Consider the following 24956-nt stretch of genomic DNA (forward strand, 5'->3'; position numbering starts at 1 on the left):
TCAATTGAATGCATATGGTGAAATTGGCTCTAGTTCATGAGAAGTTTATGCCACAATAAATTAGTCTTCAAGGGTGCTACAAGCCACCTTTATGTTTTGTCGCAACAGATGAACGGAGTCTGGAATTCAACATTTTTAGTGGTTCTGAAATTGTGGTGAAAAACTGATATACATACAATGCTGAGTTCCTTTATCCAGCTCAAATGCATCCTGTCAAGAACATGAAATGCTCCATTTCTGGCTTCGTTAGCAGCCAACTTCTGAAATAGTAGCACTGAAATAAAAAATATATGTCTTTAATTTTTTTCCAAAGAATTATTGCACAAATACTCAGCGTCATAGGAAGGAAAAAGAAGAATCTATATAATATGTAGGCTTCAATATGCAGAGAAGAAGGAATTAATGTTTATAGGGGGAGAACCTTTTGACTCCATATCCCTAGAATATTTGATTGTTTGATTGATCAATTTGCAATATTAGATTATTTGATTGATCAATTTGCAATAGAAAAGAAGATTCCCCCCCTTCCAGTTTTTCTCAAAACTAAATGCAATGGAAAATAATAGAAAGAAGTGTTTTCCATTTTTTCATGTCTCTGTGGCACATACATGTAGGGCTCTATTTTGTGAGTATCTAGCCAGTGTGGTGTAGGGGTTAAGACCAGGTGGACTCTAATCTGGAGAACCGGGTTTGTTTCCCCGCTCTTCCACATGAGCGGTGGACTCTTATCTAGTGATCTGAATTTGTTTCCTTGCTCCTACTCATGAAGCCTTCTGGGTGACCTTGGGCTGGTCACAGTTCTCTGAGAACTCTCTCAACCCCACATACCTCACAAGATGTCTGTTGTAGGGAGAGGAACGGAAGGAGTTTGTAAACTGCTTTGAGACTCCTTGCAGGAAAGAAAAGCTGGGTATGAACTGAAACTCTTTTTTTTCCTCTTCCTCTGCCTTTGGTGAAAGGAATTATCCTGGGGGCGTCCCTACTTTACATCTGTAAGGCCATTGATTTATATTAGCTAGCTTTCCCTACTTCATCATCATTTCATGGCACTTTTTGTATGTGTACTATGATTCAATAATGTTGCACTTCTTGTCAACCATCCCATTAACATTAGAATTTTGTTTCTTAGTGTTTGGGAGATAGTAGGACAGCAGGGTGGAGGCCTGTCTGTTCTACGCACCTTCCGTCTTATGCGGGTCCTGAAGCTGGTTCGTTTTATGCCTGCTCTCCAGCGCCAGCTAGTGGTCCTTATGAAAACAATGGACAATGTGGCCACCTTCTGCATGCTGCTGATGCTTTTCATCTTTATCTTCAGGTAAGTCCTCGGAAAAGCTGTTTATTTCCTTTTTACACTATTCTGTTTCTCCACATCAAGGGGGATCAGCCAAGATAGGGGCAGAATGCCTAATGCAAGTTATTTAAACAGGAGATGGTTTAATGTATTGTGCTGCCACTTTTAAAACCTGCAGTTAGGGTGCTTTCACACACAATAGTCTACTTTCAGTGCACTTAAGCAATTGTTTGCAAGTGGATTTTGCCATTTTACACAGTCAAATGCTGCTGCAAAATGCATTAGAAGTGGATTGAAAGTGCATGTGAGAAAGTAACTATTCTGCTATCTGAATGTCTTGGTGTGGTTGCATTAAAGATGGCCCTAATTCCCAGATGTGAACAACTCCTTAATATCCCTTAAGAAATTTTAGCCTTCAGAATTCATTAGGGAAGCCTAAAAGCTCACTGGCCAAGCTTTGATGTCCTCCTAAATGGCTTTTACTCTGTGTAAGCATTTAGTTACTAGTTGCCAAAAGATACAATGTCAGGGCTGGATTTGTTGTGTTTGATTTTTGGGGAGAGAGGCCGGCAAGGAATTGTGTTTCAGATGCTATTCATTAAGCTGTTAGAATCTCTGCTTGCATTCAGCACAGTGTATATTTTCTCCCAAACATACAGTATCCTTGGAATGCACCTCTTTGGCTGTAAGTTTGCTTCTGAAAGAGATGGAGACACTCTTCCTGACAGGAAAAACTTTGATTCTTTGCTCTGGGCCATCGTTACTGTTTTCCAGGTAATGCATTCATCATGACGTGCAGTTTTTAGCAAACAAGCACTGCCCTTGAGGGTACTGGAGTGTGATCTTTTCTCAAATGTCAGGAGGAATTTTAAAAGATTTGGAGGGTGGGGGAGAATTAAGAGTTTCAGGTGCTTGACCATAATGGGTACGACGAGATGAGATTTGCCAGATAAAAATTTAAGAAAATCATAGTTTCTGGAGAGCTTATCTGTATTTGATCTGTGAAAAACTGATGTTCTGGAATAAAGGGGTCACTATCCACTCACCATAAGCCGCGGGGTCACCTCTTTAAAAGCCACGGGGGTCCTGGACGCTCCCCACATCTCCGGCGCTCACTGCGCGGCTGCCAGGGATTTACCTCTCTCCCGCCTCCTGGCTGCGCGGCAAATTAGCTCCGCTAAAAAGAGCAACTTTTAAAAAAACCCCGCGGGTGCCGCGGGGTTGTGGGGAACCTCGGCTGTTTGCGCGCGGCTGATTCGCTGTGACGCGCAGCTCACGGCCAATCAGGGAACAGGGAGCGCCATCTTGTTAAGTGGGGGTGTCCCCGTCTAAAAGTGCGCGTAGTGATGACGTAGACACGTGTCGACATCCAGTCGAAGTCACGTCTTCACGTCTCAACTTGTTCAAAGCCCGTGCCAAGCAAATGGAAAATGTCGGCGCCGAGCGAATGAGGAAGTACAAGAGGCGTGCGTGCGAGCTGGCTTCTGCTTTCACTTCCAAACACTGCTGATGACGTGTCTCCACAGAAAGCGCAGCCAACGATTTACTGCTGACGTCAGCATGTGCCGACGTCTTAATAGAGGGCTGTTAGCGCCTCTTTGATGACGTTCGCACTCACGCTCGTGCGAACCTATCATAAACAACCTCTTCCCAGCCAATCACACTGGAGACCCGCCCTCGGCTGGCCGCCACTTTCTCGTAACTCATGACGCACACGTTCGACGACCAATCGGAGCACTCCATTCCCCTCATTGCAACAGAACTCCCGCTCTTTGCTGCCCGCGTTATTTCAAGAATTGCAAACGTGTGGGGAACAAATGTCTCCGTGGTCAGAAGCCACAGAGGCTTTTCATTGCGGGGTCGCAGCGGCGTTGCAGTTTAGTGAGGTAAGTGGGTAGTGGCCCAAGGACAATCTTTGAAACAAAAGATGTGCATTAAAATACATGACTTCCAGATGAGTTGTTTGTTCACTGCAACCAGGAGGGCTGAACTGACCTTAAAAATTTAATCCAGCTTTCCAAGAGACCTAGTTGTTCACTTGTATAAAATGGTTTGTTTAGTAGTGTTGTTAGAGTTTAGAAATTTGCATCAGGGAGCTGGTGTTACGTAGACCTTTTCTAGAATGAAACAGTGCAGTGGTTAGAGAGTATGAGTAGTGAGAACAATTTTCAGGCTCTGCCTGGAATTTTCACCCAAACTCAACAGTTATTTTAAATGAAACATAACAGAGGAAACTATAATTGTTTTTACTAAGCTAAGTGAGAGGAAAGAAGAGGAGCACTCAGGATCTCAGGCAGCAACTTTTGGTGCCCAAAGACTTGTGTTACAAAGAGCTTAGAAGAATATTTCTGTGGTCATTCAGACACAGTAGTGAGCCTTATATTGTTCCGGTTTGCCAGTCATGAATATTTTGTTAGGAATGAGAATTGTAATCTATAGGGAAAAGGAAATACATGCACAGTGTAGTAATAATACAATCTCATCAAACTGAATTCAATGGGCTTAGAACAAAGTTACGTGTGCCCTGTAAATTCAAAAGCTAGATGCGCTTGTAGTCAACCCCGCAGGGTCGTCGCTAAGGAATAGGCAAGACGCGGAGGAGGTTTCATCTGGCGGAGAGCGTCAGCAACAGGAAGCGCGGGTTTTCATGATCCTGACAACTCTGCCCTGTGCTGGTCTCTCGCACCTTTTATTAGGGTTTCATTGTGGGCGTGTAAAGGAGGTGGGTAGGGAGATGAGCGGGAGACCGGGAGACCTGGAGATCATCATGTGATGCATGATCTCACCTGGCTAATGCTGAGAGGAGCGAAGCGTCTGAGCCTAACTCACCTGGGGCAAGACCATTGTCCCTGGCAGCCTGTGACTGAGCCAGACAGTTCATGACCCGTGACTCATAGGGGATGAGGAGGGGGTGCGGAAGCACCAGCAAGGCCGTGAGGTCCACAAGGCCCCAACGTTTCTACTCACGGTGCTGCTGGGTCAGCAGTGCATCACTACATCTCCTCCCTTTTACATTTAGAAAAAGGGGGACCAAAATGCTAAGGGGTGATTTAAAGGACGCTTGTCTCTCCTCGCCTATCTGGTCAAGCTTTAAGCTGCTTGTGTAACATTAGAACTTGGCTATGGGTAAGGGAAATTGAGGCTTCTTGCACACGCTACAGGCAATATTAGACACACATTGAACGCAAACAAGATCCCATAACGAGGCACAATAATTAAACCAATGCAGAGCTGTATAATAACACTCAACCATCTCCTCCGCAGCCAGCTCCAGAGGGCTGACCACCAATGGGGAGCAAAACATCATACTTCAGATTAGATACAACTTCTTGCAGCTCACGATTTTCATATGAATCAATTGGGAATTATCAGAAAGATTAAAACAACACATATTATGTACATTCTCACAACCTTGGTGATGTAATAACAATAAGTAATCAATAGTGTAACGATTGTCTAGGGTCAGCTTGACGAAGTTCCTGCTGCCTCGAGGCCAGAGCGCCCAGAGCAATGGAGGTAGAATTGATGGGTTTCGTATAAGGGCACAGGCCAGCCGCCAATAGTCTTGCAGTGTTACAGGAAACAAGTCTGGGCTCCCACAGTGAAGCTGCGAGGACAGGCTCCTTGAGAGGGCGACCGGCCAAGCTCGGGACAGGAGGGGATCGAAAGGCAGAGCTGAGCGGGCGGGCGGGCGTCCGGGTTCTGGGGTGGAGCCTGGGGTAGCAGAGAGTCCCGGCAGACAGACAGGCGGGAATGCAGCAATAACAGCCAACATAACTTCAAAAAACTAGGGCATGCAATAAATTTAAAACAACAAAACATGGCTAAACGATACATAGGCTGGATGATGGGCGGAAGGGAAGGCAACCCGTGGTTGCATAATTGTCCAATGCATGGCTTTGCTGTTTGACTACCAAAGCTACAGAGCCGGATGACGCTAGAGTCCATGGATTTCTCAAGAGCTTAGGGAGAGCTACTGATAGTCTTGTCCGCATTGGGGACTTTCTCAAAACGCCTTTGTAGGCGCATTCAGAGGCAGGACGATCTGATTGTTAGTTACTGAAGGCATCAAAGCCAGTTGAGCTGTTGTGTAGGGCGCCGAGGCGCTGCCCTGCTGGGGCATTGCCGGGCGAACTCGCCTCCCAGATCACCAAATTGTGCAGGGCTCAGGAGCATGGAAGGTGGTCTTCCAGTCGTCCGAACCATTAAGTGATTCCTCGCGACCGCCTAGCATGCCTCTCTGGCTCGGCTAACCTCGGCCATCGACGCCAATTCTCCCCTGTATCTGTAGTGGACGGGCACAATGTAAGAATTCGGCATCGCCTTCCGCCAGGGTTTCTTCTGCAGATCGCGGGCTGTCGGCGTAGAGTTGAAACCCGGACGGAGGTGCAGTGGCTTCGAAAATGAAGGCGGAGTAGAGGGGCTGGAGCCGCCTGGAGAGTTTGAAATGGGTGAAGGAGCGAGGGCAGAAGGAGGACAGGCCCAATTTAGTGGATAGAGAAATTCGGGTCAAATTGAAGGTGAAAGATCGAAGGAGGGCGTCTACAGTGCGGAGCCGTAGGGTCTGCAGGCTGGGATGGCGACAAAACATTGGTTTTCCCAGTCCTTAAGATTCAATGTCCCCTCTGGGTACCATGGACACTGAGCTTCAATCTCCTCAACCAATTTTATGAAGCTCCCTCTTTGCCGGGACCCCTGCCGCATTTCTGCTAACGCCAGTTCGGCCAACGGCTTGTCATAAGCCCTGCTTTTGCAAGCTCCCATACTCACCGTGTCTGGCCGGACGGTAGAGTGTCCGACGCTGCGGTCTCTGGATGCCGATCCAGAGGACAGGCGACCAAACGGGTATCCCTGGATGCGCCATCCAGCTGGACTTCGAATGCTGCCCCTTCCCCAGGCTTATCGTGAGCAGGGTGGAGGTTCAGGATTCCCGGTTTCCGCACCAGCTTGTAGTCAACTCCGCAGGGTCGCTTCTTGGGGAATAGGCGAGACGCTGAGGAGGTTTCATTCATGGAGAGCTGCCAGTGAACAGGAAGCGCTGGCTAAGTGATCCTGACAACTCTGCCTCTGTGCTGGCCCTCGTGACCTTTATTAGGGTTTCATTGTATGGTAAAGGAGGTGGGTAGGGAGATGAGCGAGACTGAGACCTGGAGACTACCAGCGTGATGCATGATCTCACCTGGCTACTGCATGGAGAGGGAGCGTAGCTGCCTGAGCCTAATCCTCACCTTAAAGTAAGACCATTGTCCCTACTCGGGTGACTGAGCCAGACAGTTCATGACCCGTGACTCATAGGGGGATGAGGAGTGGGGGTGCGGTGCGACCAGCAAGGCCGTAGGTCCATTGGCGTCCCAACGTTCTACCACGGTGCTGCTGGGTCAGCAGTGCATCACTACACACTTGGATCTTTCTGGGGTGGCGAGATTATAGAAGAAATGTGGTGTGAGGAATTATAAGGGTGGTGTATGTGAAACATGACTTGGGCAGCAAAGTCTCCCTCATACTAGGAGAAGAACAGATGTTTGTGGGGTGTGTGTATGTAAATATTCTTCCATTAATAATGTGTGGCTGGGCTTCTTTCTCACATGCACTTCTTCTTCATTCCAGATACTGACTCAGGAAGACTGGAATAAAGTCTTGTACAATGGCATGGCTTCTACGTCATCCTGGGCTGCCCTCTACTTCATCGCCCTGATGACCTTTGGGAATTATGTTCTTTTTAATTTATTAGTGGCCATCTTGGTGGAAGGCTTTCAGACAGAGGTAAAGTCTTGAGTAATTCCTTGGACCTCCTTTGTAGGTAGACTGTAAGATCTAGAACCCAGATTTGCATTATTATTAGAACAGGCAAAATTTGAAAAGGTGGAAAGGAAGTGTGCGATTTTTTAAAAACAAAAGTTCTTGTCTAATGCTACATTAACCAAATTTCTTAGCTGAAATTAGATCCCATGCTAAAATGTTATTAGTGTTAATTAGCATTGCTAAACTCTGCAACCATAAGAATATGGAACACATACAACAGGCGTGTCCTTGAGCCAAACCATGCAGGAGCGTGTATGGTTTCCCTGCTCTTGTTGTGGCTGCCAATCCAGTTCAGTGGCAACAGGGCTTCTATATGGCAGGCTTCCTCATAGTTCCCTTGTCTCAGTGCTCCTATTCTTCCCCACTATACACACCCTATTGCCTGAAGATCTTAATTACTTTCCTAGCACAGAGTGGTAAGCTGCAATACTGCAGCCAAAGCTCTGTTCACAACCCAAGTTTGATCCCAGTGGAAGTGTGTTTCCGGTAGTTGGTCAAGGTTTACTCAGACTTCCATCCTTCTGAGGTTGGTAAAAGGAGAACTCAGCATGCTGGTGGTAAAGTGTAGATGTCTGGGGAAGCCAAAGGCAAACTGTCTAATAAACATCATGATGTGACATCACCCCAAGGGACAATAATGACCTGTTGCTTCCACAGGGGACAACCTCTACCTTTAATAAGGGCTTTTAAGGTTTATTTTCCTGGGTTTTAAAAAAATTGTTTGACCAGACGTCCAGCTTTTAACCAATTTGTCCCGCGTCCCGATGGGCTTTTTAAATGTCCCGATTTTTGGAAGGCTGCCACACTGCCTTCTGGGGCGCTCCCCTTTTCCCGCCCTGTGACAGGGGAGCGCCCCAGAAGAGAAACAGAAGGGAAACAGGGGAGCACCCCAGAAGGCAGTGCGGCAGCCTCCCTGTGACAGGGCGGGAAACAGGGAAGTGCCCTAGAAGGCAGTGCGGCAGCGCGGGAGGCTACCGCACTGCCTTCTGGGGCGCTCCCATTTCCCGCCGAAACCGGTGAGCGCCCCAGAAAGCAGTGCGCTCCTGCGGCCGCGTGCCCTCGCATCCCACCTTAAAAAGGTGAAAATCTGGTCACCTTATTTTTAAAACAACCAGCAATTAAATATCTTTATAATATCCATTCTCTAAATCCTCAGCTTTTCAGTTTAAAAAAAAAGTTCTACGCCTCCTTATTGTGAGATACATCTTTCCCTCTATAATTTACAACAAAAAGGTGCTAGAGACTTACACGTATTGTTATGACAGAATATCAATATAAGCATATTCACTTACCTTGCCATTAAAAAAAAAAAGCTCTGCAAAGTGGAGGTGGGGTCAGGAATGGCTGCTGTGGGGAAAATCACTATCATGTGGGAAGGACCAGTGGAAAATCCAAACTTTCCAGGCCACATGGCATCCATTTAGGCTTTGCTGCAAACTTTCCCAAAATGTCATAGCAATGCATGTTCTTGAAAGATTAAAGAAAAGCTAGGGAAACTTTGGGAAGTGCATAAAAGGACCACAATGCTATGGGGAAACAGAAAAAAAATCCTGCTCCCCAACAGTGCCAAACCTGGGGCAAATAACCTGCACAGAGGTGCCCTTGGTTGTTATCAAGAGACCAATTGAAACCTACTCCTTAAAGGCGGGCAAGCAGCTAATTTGCTGTTCTTTTGTGCCCCAGCAGATATTGTCCTGTTTCCCTCACAGCAACACTTTGGAACAAACACTTTTATTTTTGTGGTTCTCACAGAGTGTTTTTCTATAGGCAAAGTCTTCTGCTAACTAGATCCCACATTTGCTACCATCAGCAGGCATCAAGAGTGCATGTCTTTAAGTTGAACTTGTCCTCTCCATCAACCTGGCGGGTTGGTTCATAATGAACAAGCATTTAAGAGTCTTCCTGAAACTAGCCATCAAGCCTCAGTTGCCTGCAGCTCAAGCTAACAGACAAAACGCTAGTCTTAAAGCAATAAACTGTCAAAGTGATGAAGGACTAGAGCAGGCCTGCCTGGGACTGCCAGCATTGCTTAGCAGCACCTTGCAGTGCAGGTTCTGAATGAAAACAATGTTGATCATATAGGTGTGACAAGAGAACAGCCACCATTTAGCTTTGTCATCATGGCTGTTCACTGCTTTGAAAAAAAAAACATTAGGAAGCTCTTGAACTTTGTATTTTTTTTCCCAAGTTCAGTTTAAGGACAAGATTTATTGAGGATTCTTAGGACAAGTCAGCTGAGGTCTGTGTATGTGTTTTAAAATCCAATCTTCCCTAGGGTTGTTGTATTTCATTTATGTTGTTTCTGCTTGGGAGTATGCCCATGTCTGCATGTAATAGCCTTTTCCCTTAGATAATGGAGGAAAGGTCATTGTGCCAATCCTCCAAGCAGTCAAAGGTTTCATTTCAAGAAGCAGGTAATATTGTACCTTCCCGGCAGCATTATGAATGGCAGAAGAAATGCTGAGTCTCATCTAGAGAGCAGAAGATTTCTGCCTCTAGGATTGAATGTGTTGATGTTTAAATATCTACCTGATTGGAATATCTTTTGTAGCTAATTATGGATTTACTGATAATAACATGACATTGTTATGGGATATATCTATCCAAAGTATATATATGACATAAATACATTAGAAATTTATAAGTAGCCAGAATATCCACTGAAGTGAATCAGTAAAATTCTGCAAATTGCCTACAGAGTTGTATCAACGTACTTTGATTTAGGATTTCTCCTCTCTTAATATTTGAAGGTACCTAATAGTTTTCACATTCCAGCATGATTGTTCATGTTTACAGTATGCGTACAAATAATGCTTTTCAAAAGAAGCACTGAGGACTACTTCTGTCTCACTTGAGTGTTTAAAAATCAAATACAGTTTAGTTCTTTAAATCCCCGCCCCCTTCTCCTTCTGGGTTCATCACTGGAAAACCCTCCAAGTGTCAAAATGCTATCTTTGTAATCCTCCAATGCCTTCCCTCAACTCTGGAAACTCTTTGTTAAATTTAGTGCATTGCTGTGCGGGATCTTTCCGCTGCTAAGCAGCTGCCATACATAATAAGCAAAGGGAATGATTGGGAAAAAACCCTTTAAAATGTGAGCCTAGTATGGTGTTTCTCCTGCAGCGTGTGGATAGGTATTGTTTTCAGGTCATGTTGTGAGCCTTATTCACATACGAAAGTTTGTATCAGAACTTGCAGCAACTGTAGAAATGTGGATGAGTATATAAGAAGAAGAGGAGTGCGACCCTGTTTGACAGATCTGGTAATTCAAAACTGCTGACTGAGCCGTCAGGTCTCTGCCCTGAGGGATTTTCCTCAGAAACAAACATTGGCTTCTGGTGAGAAAGCTTTCTGCTGGAGATAAAGCTTCTGTCCTGGAGGACTTCATGATAATATTATCTATGAAGCATATTCTTCCATTGGTAATCCTTTCATGTTATGTCAGGTTTTTATTGTTTATTTATTTATTGCTTGTCTCTGACAATCTTTAGTGGTTGATTCATCTCATATCCCTCTTTTGTGCTCATTATGTTTCCAACTTCCTGTCTCCTGGCACAAAGCAACTTGTGTGCAGGGATCGTAGCTGTTTGAAACGCTTTCTAGAGCTATGTGTAAATATTCAAATGGGTTGTCAGTAATGTAAAATCAGGCTGAACCACAACAGTATGTGACAACAGAAGTCTAATTTCTAAGAAAGCAGCAGGGGGAAAGGATCATTTTCCACCTGTCTCATGGTGACAGTTTGAGATTTTTTTTCCCCGCGCCTTATGCTGAGAAAAAGAATACTCCTGTCATTTTCTTTAAGATTATTATTCAGGAATATAATGCTATACACTTGAGTTTATTCTGGTTTATTCACATATCTTCCTTTATGCAAGCCAATTGGATAATACTTAAAGCTTCTAGCATGATTTAAGAAATCTTTTAAAATTATTCAAATTTTATAACAATATTACTGTATAAATTATCACCACAGTCACATCCCCCAACAGTGATGACACAATATAATTAAGTTTACTAGTCACTTTATAACAAGAGAACATGGGTTGTATACAAATGCGCCCTCCGCCTAATGGTGTACCCTTCATCTAATACAGGGGGTTCCAGCTCTGGCTCTTCAGATATTCGGGGCTGGCAGGGGCTGATGGGAATTGTAGACCATGAACATCTGAAGCGCCAGAGTTGGATACCTCTGATCTAGTACAAGCAGATTTCCTCCAGCACAAGAGATGTGTTTCACAAAGGAATCCTCCTTGTGCTACAGCTGTAATCCATAGCGCGGCACCAATGGGTACCATGGACCCTGCTGATATTTTTTTTCACCAATTTACTTCTTTGTAACTAAAGAGCCAACTTTGGCTTTCTACAACCAGAGTGGAACAGAAGGTATTTCCCTTTGTTTTGTGGTGTGATGCTTCAAAAGACTGGAAAAGGCATCACCTTTGGGTCTGTAGGAAGTGCCCATTCTGAAATAGCTACTCCCACTGCAGAAGGATGTTTGGTTTAGAACTTCCTTGCCTTTTGTGATGGCTCCCAACATGGGAGCTATTTTGTTATTAGTCTCATCAGAGACTGGTCTCATTTCTGATAGTAGCCATTTTGTGATAACATCAACACCTTTCTCAAAATTTTGAAAGTTTTCAAAGGCTTGGTAATGTTGGAGACTTCTGCACTAGAAGAAGACTCCTTGCCCTAGATGAATGCTTCACCATCAGAGGAACTTGTATCCCACCCATTCTCTGTTTCTGTTGTAAAATGGGCACATAATTATCAGATCTATGGTGTTACAAAATACTGTTTGCTTCATTTTGTAGATGAAAAATAGTGGTACAATGAGAATAATCATACTACTTAAAATTAGAAGTGGGAATCAAGACTGGAGTGTCAGGCATTCTTCCTTATAATCTGCATCTACTGTCTCCTATAAATCCATCATTTTGTATTGATCTGGAAATTAAAAAGCTAAAGATTGGATCCAGCCCTTTCACCACCAAAAATGGCTATGCTTGAGATCATATGATCTGCATATATAAAAGCTAAAAGCTCCTTAGGATAGAAGCTATAGTCATGAGGGGAATTACTGGAGATTGACTGAAAAAGCTGGCTGAATCCAATCCTAGAGGTGAAAAAGTGGTTCGTTTTCATGGTCCCTAGCTGAGTCAATACACCATTTTGCCGATCCACTATTTCTTTGTTGTTTCTGTGCAACTTCCAATTAGGTAGGCTGCTTGCCATTTTTTTCCTGCCATCTTTGGTCTAGTGTTAGTTTGCTAGACCATGTCAATTTCTTGAAAAATAAAAAAGGAAACTTTCTGATCCTTCTGCAGTGGTGGCTCTTAGAGTGGAAGGAACTGCTATTGTGCTAGCGGGGGAAGGTGAGGAGCAGCAAGAAAATCCAAAGAAAGCTAAATGCACACTGATTATTTCGCCTTCCCTGTGAAGGTGGAGAAAAAGTCACACTTACAAAGCTTTCAGAAACCATGGGGATTCTCTGAGCTGAAGGCAGGGTGACTGCCAAAGTGGGGAAAATGTGTAACTGAGGCCGTTTCTGCATGGGCCGAAATAAGTGATTTCGACCCATGCAGAAAAGGCCTCGGTTATTCACACATAAAATGGTAAAACACTGTTTGGGGGTGGGGGGAGCCTTCGCACAGGTGCCGCCACCAAACAGTTGTGGCATCGCTCGCCCTGCCCCAACACACTGTTTTTGAATCTCACTCCCCGAACAAGGTTTTTGGAAAACGCTGGCTTCCATTTGGTGCCAAGCGAACAGCACCAGGTGGAAGCCAGAGTATTTCCCACACCACTCCCAGATGCCTCCTACCTTCTGCCACCTTCCGTCACCTTGTGGAAGCCAGGGGACATGCCTCCTGGCCTCCGACCCCAGAGGCATTGATCTGGCCATGGGGGTGTGTCCCCTGGCCTCCACAAAACGACCAAAGGCGGCAGGAAGTAGGAGGGAGCGGAGCCAGCTGGGGGGTGCATCGTTCATGCAAACGCCCTGGGGGGTGCATCAGCATGAACTATGCCGATGCACCCCTGCTCAGCTAGCCATGCAGAAACAGCCCGAGAATCAAACCTGAAAGGGAATATATGCTCAACGCGGAGACCATAAGTGCGTAAATGGCCTAGATGATCATGGAATTTGCAGGGTTTTTAAAAATTCACGTTCATTCTAGTGAATTGCATGAGAGTTGACCATTTTTATTTGTTTGAGAAACACAGTATTTGTATAATGTCTCATTATTAAGCTCCAAGAGCAATGTCCTAAAGTAAATTAACACTGCAATCCTAAACAGAGAGTGAAATATTCCTAGGTTTGTTGAAGTCATGGGCTTAGATGGTTTTAACTTGCTTGGGATAGCTCTGTAAGGCTTACAGAGTCTTACTGTTTTCTATCATCTTTGAATTATGTTCCTGATGCTTTCAATTTAAAGGTATAATTTAGAGATTAACTTTTCCCTATTAGTAACACAGCAGATTATATTCTGTTTGAACGGCCAAAAAATGGCTACTCCTGAAGCTCCATTTCCTCCTCAAGAGCTCCAGAAAGATATTGTAGAGTCCTGTCAGAATTCTCAATCTCTGTGGTTATTAACACCACAGAAGAAGGTGAACACAAGCCAGGTTCTTTGGCTGGATATTTTGAATGTATCAAATTTAAATCATAGTTTTCAAACAGCGATCTTTTAAAAAATATATTTCTGTACCTAGTTGTTATATGCTTTGTAAATAACATGATTCAATTTGAAATGGAACAGAAAGAAGTCATTATGGGTATTTAGTTTGCCTTTGTTGGAATCAAAAAGTGTAGGAGCTAATAGTGTTAGATTTTTCCCTTAAACTTGCTTTACTTGGTCTTTACTCGGATATCATCATTATGAACTGATCCATCTTTTATGAAATTCAAGCCATTGTTGCTTGGTTGACTACACAATACAGGTTATGAAATTCAAGCCATTGTTGCTTGGTTGACTACATAATACAGGTTATGAAATTTAAGCCATTGTTGCTTGGTTGACTGCATAATACAGGTAGTCAGAACAAAGGGAGATGGCAAGAGCCAAAGAGCTGCTTTAGGTGTGTGTAAAGATTTGACAGAGGTGGATTCCACACTGCAGATTTTATAACGAATTGCAGTTGTTATAAATGAATTCATTTTCCATTTATCAAAAGGAAAAATGAGTTCACTAATAACGACTGCAACTTGTTATAAATATCGTGTGTGGAATGAGCCTAGACCTAGCAAGTTGTTAGTCCTTCTCCTCTCCACCCTCCAACTTGAGAGCATGGACAGTGGACCCCTGGGCCATCTCACAAACTGCTTTTGAAAGTCCTGACATTTTCAAAAGTAATTTGCCATGTGAGATGGGAAGGGGATGCTGCTGTTTGATAAGCACAAGACAACAGCCTCCTTGAATGTGTGGAATTAGTTGCATGGTTCCTTGTATTCGAGTCTATGCTTTGTCCCAGTAATTATTTCAAATGATAGAAGGAATTTCCATGAGGAAAAAGTGACTTTCTCCCTAAAATGCTGTTTCTAGGGGACAGAAGAACCCCAGGAACAGCATAAGGAAATAGTCAGACGTGTGTCCTGGGAAGGCGGTCAGTGAAAATCCCCCTTCCTTATTTTGGCTGCAAAATCTTTCATTGGTGTTAACCCAGTACCTATTGAAGTCACATATGTTTTCAGTAGTTTGCACTAAATAAAAGCCATTCTTCTGTACATTTAGCTTAAAAGGTAAGCATAACTTACCCATGAGGGGGGCTCAACAGCTTGAGTTGTCCTTTATTTGCAAAGAGCAGATATGAGCCATCGGATGACGTGTAGTTTATCCTGTTCCTCTTTGTATGCCGTTGACACCAATAGGTGCAGTTCTCCTTCTTTTGCCTTTCCCTTTTTGATTTAATTCCTCCTAAATCAATACTTTTCCCCTTTGATCCACTCTCAGTTTTGATGTTGAAATTTATAAAACCTGAAAACCTTCCTTCCTTCCTTCCTTCCTTCCTTCCTTCCTTCCTTCCTTCCTTCCTTCCTTCCTTCCTTCCTTCCTTCCTTCCTTCCTTCCTTCCTTCCTTCCTTCCTTCCTTCCTTCCTTCCTTCCCTCCTTCCCTCCTTCCTTCCTTTCCATCCCTGCCCTCTTCCCCATCTTCCTTCCTCATTTTTACTTCAGGAAATCACCAAACGGGAAGCAGCGAGTAGGCAGTTAAGCTGTATTCAGCTGCCTGTCGACTCGTCAGCGGTACGTAAGACTTTGGCATGAACACCCCAAAGTTTTGTCTGATAGTTGTCTCTTTCTTTCTCTGTGGTGACCAATCACATCACTGCCTCTGTTCTCATCATGGTAGCTGCTTGGTTTTGAATTTGGTGTTGTCAAGTTAATCTTGATTTTAAGTCTCTTTGTTCTTTGAGAGAATTAGCCTCCCTAAACATTATGTTCTAGATTCCTGCTTGCTCAGATTGTTCTGTACAAGCTTCTGGGGTTTTTTTTCCTTAAGAGGAAGCCATTTTATGTGATTTTGATACACCAGACCTTAACAATAGGCCTGGGAAATATGCTGTCTCTGATTCCCTCATGGCTTGATAATTTCATATAGGTCACTAGAAATTGCTTGTACTTACCCCATTAGTGCAATTTTCTGAGCATTGCTCCTATCATACACCACTACCTCTCAGTTATATTTTAGAACATGTTAGAGGACTACAAGCTTATTTTCAAGAAAATATGATCCACACTGCTTTCAAGATATATGTTCTTGATGGATGCATTGCTTACAAGCAAGTCTCAGGTTCCTTGCCCGCCAAGCCTAGTTTTAGCTTAAAGAGAGAGAGAGAGAGAGAGAGAGAGAGAGAAAGCCTAGAGAGAAAGTTCATCAAAGACAGAAGGGACCTAAAATCAAGCATGTTTTGTGGATTCTCATGTGTGAGAGCACTCTGTTTCAGATATTGTGAATACTAGAATTAAGGCAGCTGCATCGATTTCTGAAGTTCAAAAAATAATTTTCAGGTTCATTGAGATGATCTGGACATATCACCCCAATCCTTGTGTAACATTCTCCAATCTAGGATATGTAATTATGAGATCGGGTTAATACTCTCAGCAACTTCTCCATAAAGTGTTGGTACACCTAAACCCTGACAATATTCTATAACCTCTTCAAATTTAAAGACAAGATAATGAGACAAACTAGAACTGTCCATTTCAAATGTGGCATCATCAAAATCTATATTCCTACTTCATACCTATAAAATCAAGTATATCCCAAAACTTGTTTCCCTCCCTCCACCTACTCCGGTCATGTCTCTATCATTTCCCAGCCCCCCTTCCCATTTATATCAGAAGCACTGACTTGAATTTCAAATCAAATGCATGTTTTATTATAGCCCAATACTGACTCCATGTAGACTGATATGTCCCCAGTACCTTCTGGCATATCTCAAAGCTCTAATGGTTCTGCAGGAAAAAAAAATCAAACTCTATATTTTCTCATATAATGCCTTTTTCATCCAGAAAGGCAAACGGGGTGTGCAAAAACAGGTAACTGCTATTGTAGCCTGGGTGGGTGATGGTTGCTTGCAGCTAAACGTAGCTCTTATTATATTAAAGAGAAGGATGCTATTTTTTATTTGGCAGGGATGCTTTATTCTAAAGAAAAGATGGGGTTTGGTGCTTTAGGGATGGAGGATGAAAATAATGCCCACTTATATGGTGTCTTGCTGTATACTAACATATATAGCATTAATTACCAACGATTTTAAAAATTCAGAAACACAAAGCCAAATTATGAAAAAAAACCCGCTGATAATTCAAATTCTACTGTTTGAAACATTATGTTTGATTGGAGCATTTAACTGATTTAAAGGTAGTTATCCAGAATATTTAATTAGTAAATTTCTGTTATTAATGTTTATTCACATACATTACGCTTTGATGACAAACATTTGTGTTGGCATCATTGCTTACAATGCATTCCATGAGGCATTTTATTCCATTTATTCCATTAGCACAGCAGTGGATATTCTCCCATCTGAAATGCTTATTTGCTGATGTAGCCAGTATATAAACACACATCCGAAGAAGAAGAATTGGTTTTTATACCCCACTTTTTCTACCTTTAAGGAGTCTCAAAGTGACTTACAATCACCTTCCCTTCCCCTCCTCACAACAGACACCTTGTGAGGCTAAGAATGTTCTGAAAGGACTGGCCCAAGGTCACCTGGCAAGTTTCATGTGGAGGAATGAGGAAACAAACCCAGTTCACCAGATTAAAGTCCGTTACACCACGTCAGCTCTCGCACAGGGATTTCTCTCTCTTAAAGCCAATTTGGAACTGCAGGAAAGCTTGCTTAAAAGAAATTGGAATGAGTAATTTTCTCTATGTTGATCTACTCTCAAAGTTTGCTCTGCACTGCATTCTGATCCTCCCATTCTATTTAAAGTTGGATAATTTCTTAAATTTTCCAGATGCATTTCCCTTAGGGTTGCCAATCTCCAGGTGAAGCCTGGAGATCTGGAATTACAACTCATCTCTAGATGACAAGCATCAGTTCCCTTGAAGAAAATGGCTACTTGGGAAGGTGAACTCTATGGCATTATACCGCACTGAACTCCCTTCCCTCCACTGACCCCAGGTTTCCTGAGCTCCACCCTCCAAATATACAGTTGGCAACCCTAATTTTACTACGGCTTCCAGTTCTCACAGTTCATTTGCACCTTTTTCTCCTCTGTGTTACCAGTGTGTATGTCTGCACTGATTAAAACAAAAAAACTGCCAACCCGCCCACCAATCTTGATGTGACAGTATCTATAATTATGTCAAGACGCTTTTTGTGCATTGTTTTACAGCTATAAACATGTGCTCCTGCATATTGATATAACAAGAAGAATGTTGGTACACTCATTCATGTAACTCATGTTATTTATTTGTTTGTTTGTTTGTTCGATTTTAGTATACTGCCCCATCCCCAGGGGGCTCTGGGCGGTGTACAACATAATCGTCATACGGTACAAGGTTGTTAAGGTTTTTATTGCAGTGTTTTATCAGTGCAGACAGACAAGTCAGTCACTGGTGTGAATTCTGTGGCATTTGCTCAATTATGTGAATTCTGTGGCATTTGCTCAATTCAAAATTAAGAAGTAAAAATCAAAACAGTGGAGGATTCCTAATGCATCAGCTCCACTTTTGAAACAAGACCACATGATTCAGGAAAAATGCAGAGGAGAAATTTTTCAGAAACATCCAGAGTTAATCTGATTGTACAAACCAAGCCAAGAAAACTGAAATGTTTCCTTGGGACGGTGTGTACAATCAGACCATTTTAATTCTGAACCTCCTAGGTTAACACACGAAGCTTTGGTCCATAAAGATCAGTATTGTTTACTCAGACTGGCAGAAGCTTTCCAGAGTCTCTGGTCCTTTCTGCATGGGCCAAAATCAACTATTTCAGCCCAGTAAAACACCGTTTTGGCGGGGACCCTTCACACAGGCGCTGCTGCCAAATCGATGCAGCGGCACTCTGTTCCCGCCATACGAACGGCACCGGGTGGCAGCCGGCGTTTCTCCCCCGGCCCTCCCGAACGTTGCTTACCTCCGGTCTCCTTCCATTGCGTTGTGGAGGCCAGGAGACACGCCTCCTGGCCTCCGACTCCAGGGTCATTGTTCTGGCCGGGGGGGCGTGTCCCCTGGCCTCCACAATGCAACAGAAGGAGATGGGAGGTAAGCAACATTGGGAGCGGCGCAGCCTGTGCGAAGGCTGCACCACAGGCAGTGCACCCAGCGGGACCCTCCGTGCGAGCGGTTCCACAGGGGTGCATCAGTATAAACTATGCCAATACAACCCCGCAAGCTGGCCGTGCAGAAAGGGCCTTAGACAGCGGTCTTCCGTATCACCCACTACCTGAGCCTTTCAATTGGAGAGGCTGGGGTTTGGAAGCTGGGACCTTCTGCATGCCAAGCCAATGCTCTACGACTGAGCCATGGTCTCTTCCCAGTGCATGGACTCCACAGTGCATTTAGATACTTTTATTTCTAAAGCATTCTAAGACATTGATAAAATATAAAACAGGTAATATTTTGCAGGTAAGACACCAAATTATGATCACCAGTGAAGCTATGTAGTTTATTACTTTAAAAATAATCTTATCTCCATTGTTTAAATGAAGAGAGATATGCACATTTTTTCAGCAGAGGTGTTATCACTGAGAATTATTTTGCAAGTGACAGTTCAGCTAAGATACTTTTAAATTATACAAAATAGATATGGTAATATTTTTCTATTGGACCAAGCTCTGTCAGCATAAGAGATCTGGTAACTGTGAAGAATTGGATGTTTCTGCACTTAAATTAATGGGCACTGGTCTAATAAGAATTTTTACCATCCTTTCTTATATTATGCCTCTTATTTTCCAGAAAAAAATATAGAGTAACCTGTTTCCTTAAAATCCCACCCCTATGATGTTGCATGATTGCTTGAAGGTCTCTGAATAGGTGTGAGAACCTGCCAGTAGGACATTTATTAATTTTAGAAAAAAATGTGCAGTCTTTCCAGAAACTCAGGAGCAAATAATACAAAAAATAATAATGAAACAACACAAAAGTCAGCCATATGTACTAGTGCAGGGTAACAGTTTTTTTATACTCTGTGCTTTTATGAAGGCACAACTTTGAAAAATTTCAGTTTGAAAGGAGGGAAAATACAAGGTGTATTAATCTATGTAAATAAAAACATACACAATTGTACAAAATAAAACCATATACCCTTTAATCAGGCAAACTCACATTGATTTTTGAAAAATCTGACATTTATCCTCCCAGCTAACCTCCTTTCTATTTTCTCAATCAAATGTATTTTGCTGAAGCACCAAATATCATCCAGTTGAGCCTAGGCTGCTTAATAAAACAACTTCCATGGTATACTTTTCTGGTTGTGGCCTATCTTTCCTAATATTCGAGCTAAGGGAAGAAAAAAATGTTCGGCTTCTCTGTAATCACTGCATTAAATTCTTTTTCCCTTTTTCCTCAATATATATCCAACTTGATGGAATCCACATTTTGCCAGAATTATTATTTTCTTCTGGAAATAATTCTGGAAGATTCTATTCTCAGTTGGTGTATTTGAATTATAACTCAGTCTTATTACTCCCCCTGCCTTCCTTCTCAAAAAATGTGCCAATGGATTGTATCAGAGGAAGGAGTTGAAGGACCATTGTTAACAAAGCATGACCTCAGAAACTTGTCAGTGAAGGAAATGCTAGAAGCTATTGAGCATGTGAATTATTTAACATAAAACTAATGAGGCTGTAGGCTTCTTCCTAAAAGGGAAATCGTCCGTTAGCTACTAGCATTGTAAATGAGTTGCCAGCATGGTTTAAAAAAAGATCCACCACTAAGCTTTCCCAAAAGTCTGAATTCACAGTCTGTCCCTCATGTCATCTATGCCATTGCTAGAGAATACCTCTTCTGTTTCTCTAAATCTATTTGATTATTTACATGGCATGTATCTCGTTCCTTCCAGCAATTGAGATAGATAAAATTTGTGCAATAAATAAATAAATAAATAGATCATATACCATATTTAAAAACCTGCATTGAATAGGCTGATAAGAGGCTGCCTATTGGCTGAAGCTTCTGGACTTCCTCGTCACATAGTAAACACTCATATTCCCATTTATCCAATAACATCTGAAAGATGCAATTTCAGGTCCTCCTCTGAAATTCAGTCTATTTTATATGCATGTCCAACAGAGGACAGATACTTTAGGAGTTACTAATAAGTTAGAAGGAGAAACTTTTAATAATTTGATTATTACAGGATTTAGGAATGGCTCAGTTTGACAGTCTGTCATAAGACAGTTGAACAGTTTGTTCCACTCATTCAGGTCCTCAGTCTTTTAGCTGTCTTAGAATCACAACTTGCCTCTTTGCCCTTTGTGAACAAGTGCTGCATAGTGACTTGGTGTGATAAATATATGCATGCATCATTTTGTGAAAGGTGGTGTCCCATTACGCTAACAATTTCAGCGGATACCTAGCTCAGAAATGGTTCATTTTATCCAGGAGGGGAATTCTGTGCTAACTTTCGATCTTTCATTCTGCTTGTTAACTTTATTTTGCTCTAGGGTGATGCTACTAAGTCTGATTCTGATGGGGAGCTTTCCCCCCATAGCTTGGAAGAAGAATGTGGACTTAAGAAAAACTTTTCAAATCCAGCCAGTAAGTGACAGTAACAGTGGTGAATATTCCTTCAAGGATAAGGGTGTGTTTTTCTACTTTCGTATGAAAAACAGAGATAGTTTTGTTTGAACTTCTAACTCCAGAATAGGTTTGCTGGAGGAAAATTAATTAAATCACTTCAGACAAATAAAATCACAAATGAACTTAAAAATCCCTTTTAAGGGAGCATTGTATAGCAAAAATAATGCCCTGCGGGGGGGGGGGGGTGTCAGTCTAGAACAGATTTCAAATATGATTTGTAAGATTATTGGATATCAGAAAAAAAATTACACTTATACGAGATATCCATCTCCCTGTCAAACCTCCTTCATTTTAAAATAAGTTGTTATTACACAGCAGCCATGGCGTAGTGGTTAAGAGCAGGTGCATTCTAATCTGGAGGAACTGGGTTTGATTCCCCGCTCTGCCTCCTGAGCTGTGGAGGCTTATCTGGGGAATTCAGATTAGCCTGTTCACTCCAGCACATGCCAGCTGGGTGACCTTGGGCTAGCCACAGCTTTTCGGAGCTCTCTCAGCCTCACCCACCTCACAGGGTGTTTGTTGTGAGGGGGGAAGGGGAAGGAGATTGTTGGCCCCTTTGAGTCTCCTACAGGAGAGAAAGGGGGGAATATAAATCCAAACTCTTCTTCTTCTTCTAGATCTGCAGGAGATGGAAGACAGAGCTATCTTCCTGGTATCTCTATATGAGAATGGGATAGGCAGGACAAGAAAAGTTCTCATAGAAAAATTAGAGGGAATGAAATAAGCAGACAGCAACAACAGAGATCTTTGAAGCTCAAACAGTAGTTCAGTTATGGAAAAGAAGCTCTGTGAGAAAAGATGCTTGGAGCAAAGATGGAGATCTCTTGTCCCTGCTTACAACCTTTTGTCTTTCTCAGTGATGGCTCTTTGTGACCACCCAGAGCTAAAGAAGAGCTTGACCCCTCCACTCATCATTCACACAGCTGCTACACCAATGGCCATGCCCAAAAGTGCCCTGTATGGGGAAGCAGCTCAGGGTTATGATTCCCGAAGAGCCAGCAGCATCTCCATGGATCCCAACGCTTATGATCTCAAGTCGCCGGTACGTTTGATTGTCCTTTTTCTCCTGCCTTCTTATCTTTACAGTTGTGCCAAAACCAAAAGAGTTTTTGGCTAGGAAGAACCTTCTGACAGAGCAGCTCCTCAGCAGACCAGGCTTCCTCAGGAGGTGGTGAGCTTTTCTTTGGAGGTTTTTAGGTGAAGACTAGATGGCCATGTGACAGCAAGGCTGATTCTGTTACTCGCTACGAATTTAGGCAGATTGTGGGAGGGAGGGAAGGAAAGGGTGAGCCAGTGCTTGACTCTTGTGGCTCTTTCTTATATGTGCAGAGTAATGCTGATGGCCACTTTGGGGTCAGAGAAACAATTTTCCTTCAGGCTAGATTGGCTCGTGCATCCTGTAGGTTTTTTCCCCCTTCCTCTGGGCAAAGGAAGCACAATTCATGTTTGTCTTATTGGTGTCCCTGGGCCTGTGGAGTCGTTTATGCCTAAGTAAATGTCTGCCAACATTGTAAATCCCCCGGGGATTGGGCGGTTTATAAATTCCAATAAATAAATAAATGAATGAATGAATGAATGAATGAATGAATGAATGAATGAATGAATGAATGAATGAATGAATGAATGAATGAATGAATGAATAAATAAATAAATAAATAAATAATGGGGAATTGTAGAGGGGAAGTAGCTGTGAATTTCCTGCATTGTACAGGGGGTTGGACTAGACGTTTATGCCCCTTCCATCTATATGTTTCTATGTTCTGCAGCTGTATGACAAACTTTTCTACTTGCCTCATTTTTTTTGAGCTGGTGCCACCAATTAGATGTTTCTAAGTCTTGCTACTGAGTGATTATTAATTCTGACCTTGAATTGATTCTCTTCATGTTCTTGCGTTCTTCACATCAGATGAGCACCAGGAGTTCTCCACACAGTCCCTGGAGTGCAGGCAGCAGTTGGAACAGCCGCAGGTCGAGCTGGAACAGCGTTGGGAGGGCTCCCAGCCTGAAGCGCCGAAATCAAAGTGGAGAACGCAAGTCTCTTCTGTCAGGGAATGGAAAGCAGAGTTCGGAGGAAGGGGAAAGCTCTGATGAGGAGAAGTCGAGCCGGACTGGGAGTGTTAATGGCTCTATACCTCATTGCACGGAGTCACTGGAAAACAAAGGCTCCTTTGACTTCCAAGATACTTTGCAGGTGCCTTCTCTTTACCGAACTAACAGTGTGCATGGTAGCCAGACCTCTGGATCGGAGCACCAAGACTGCAATGGCAAAACAACTGCAAGGGTCCTGATACAACAGTTGCATTTGGGAGATCTGCCTCCTGACTGTGATGATTTAGATGATGAGGGCAACTTGGTAAGTAAGGTCTACTACTACTGGATTTTGTGCTTGGATCAAATATTTTGGAACAGGGATGAAAATTCTAATAATTGCTTATTTAAATGGCCAGAGAATATCACTATGATAGATGTATCCCAAGTAATAATGCACTAGGAATTTATGTCTCTTTCAGTCATAGGAATCTAAATGGTGTAATCAAGAAAAATGGTCTTGGTCATTTTAGTGTAATGCAAGCATGTGAGATTCTAGGGCAGAACGATGAGAGTTACAAAAGTGACAAAATATCAAAAGTTTCATGGTGCCAAGAGCCACAGCTATCTGGATCCCTCACCCATTTTTCTTCTTTATGAGGACTAGCCAGAGGCAGAGCACTTGTCCCCGGGCACACACCAGCTGGTCACATTGGGGGTGGAAAATTGCCCCCACACCCCTCCCTTGGGCCTGCCCCACCAGGCTGCTCCGTCGTCAGACACCCCTCAGCCCCGCCCCGTCAGGCTGCTCCACTGACTGAAAGAGCAGCCTGGCGGGGCTGGGTGGCTCGCAGCAGGCTCCCACCAGCTAAGGTAAGTGGGGCAGGGGGGAGGGCGGCCGGAGCAGGTGCTGTCCTTGGCGCCATTCCCCCCCGCCCACGCCTCTGGGACTAGCTATTGCAGTTCTGCAGTTCTTCACCTACTGCTGCACTTTTCACAACCTCTGCTCCCTGGTCTCATCACTTCTCTCTCATTCCCTTACCAACTAATCTCTCCCATGATCCTGACACCTGTCCTTTCCACATCCTGGCCAATGATTTCCGATTAATCTCCTTCTCTCACTTCCACTGCTTTTACTGATGGTGGTGCCTCTTTCTTCTGTCTGACTCTCCGAGGATGACATCTATTTACACTTACCTGGGAGAAAGCCCCACTAAACACAGAGAGATTTACTTATGAGGAGACACACATAACATTGCACAACTAGTCTCACTGATGTGGATTCAACCATCTTTTAAGTAGTCATCCTTCAATTTATGTTTCTATGGAAGGCTTCTTAAACTCGAGAAAGATTTCAAATGTGAACCAGAAGGAAAGGTGGAGTATAAATATTTTAATGAATAAATTTTATGCAATGGAGTGCTAGGATATGGGTAGAATCCACACCAAAGGAGAAGGTACAGGAAAATCCTAATCCATTCCAAGTTCAAGAACTGCCTTTGCTGCATGATTAGATTCTTCTCCTTGTTAGGAATGTCTTAAAGTTCTGACTTTTGTTGATTGCCTGAAACATGTGAGT

At 43.1% G+C, this 24956-nt stretch overlaps 1 protein-coding gene across 2 annotated transcripts in view; it reads left to right on the forward strand.

Moving 5' to 3' along the window:
* CACNA1G (calcium voltage-gated channel subunit alpha1 G) overlaps window positions 1–24956 on the forward strand; it is a 268125-nt gene that overhangs the window by 121292 nt on the left and 121877 nt on the right. For both annotated transcript variants that reach the window (XM_048491901.1, XM_048491902.1), the window contains exons 10-16: window positions 1130–1315; window positions 1951–2065; window positions 6899–7054; window positions 15268–15336; window positions 21214–21307; window positions 22207–22391; window positions 23256–23702. In XM_048491901.1, coding sequence (XP_048347858.1) covers window positions 1130–1315; window positions 1951–2065; window positions 6899–7054; window positions 15268–15336; window positions 21214–21307; window positions 22207–22391; window positions 23256–23702 — 1252 coding nt within the window. The remainder of the gene's footprint in view (window positions 1–1129; window positions 1316–1950; window positions 2066–6898; window positions 7055–15267; window positions 15337–21213; window positions 21308–22206; window positions 22392–23255; window positions 23703–24956) is intronic.

The sequence above is a fragment of the Sphaerodactylus townsendi genome, linkage group LG03, assembly GCF_021028975.2.
Source record: "Sphaerodactylus townsendi isolate TG3544 linkage group LG03, MPM_Stown_v2.3, whole genome shotgun sequence".
Lineage (NCBI taxonomy): Eukaryota > Metazoa > Chordata > Lepidosauria > Squamata > Sphaerodactylidae > Sphaerodactylus > Sphaerodactylus townsendi.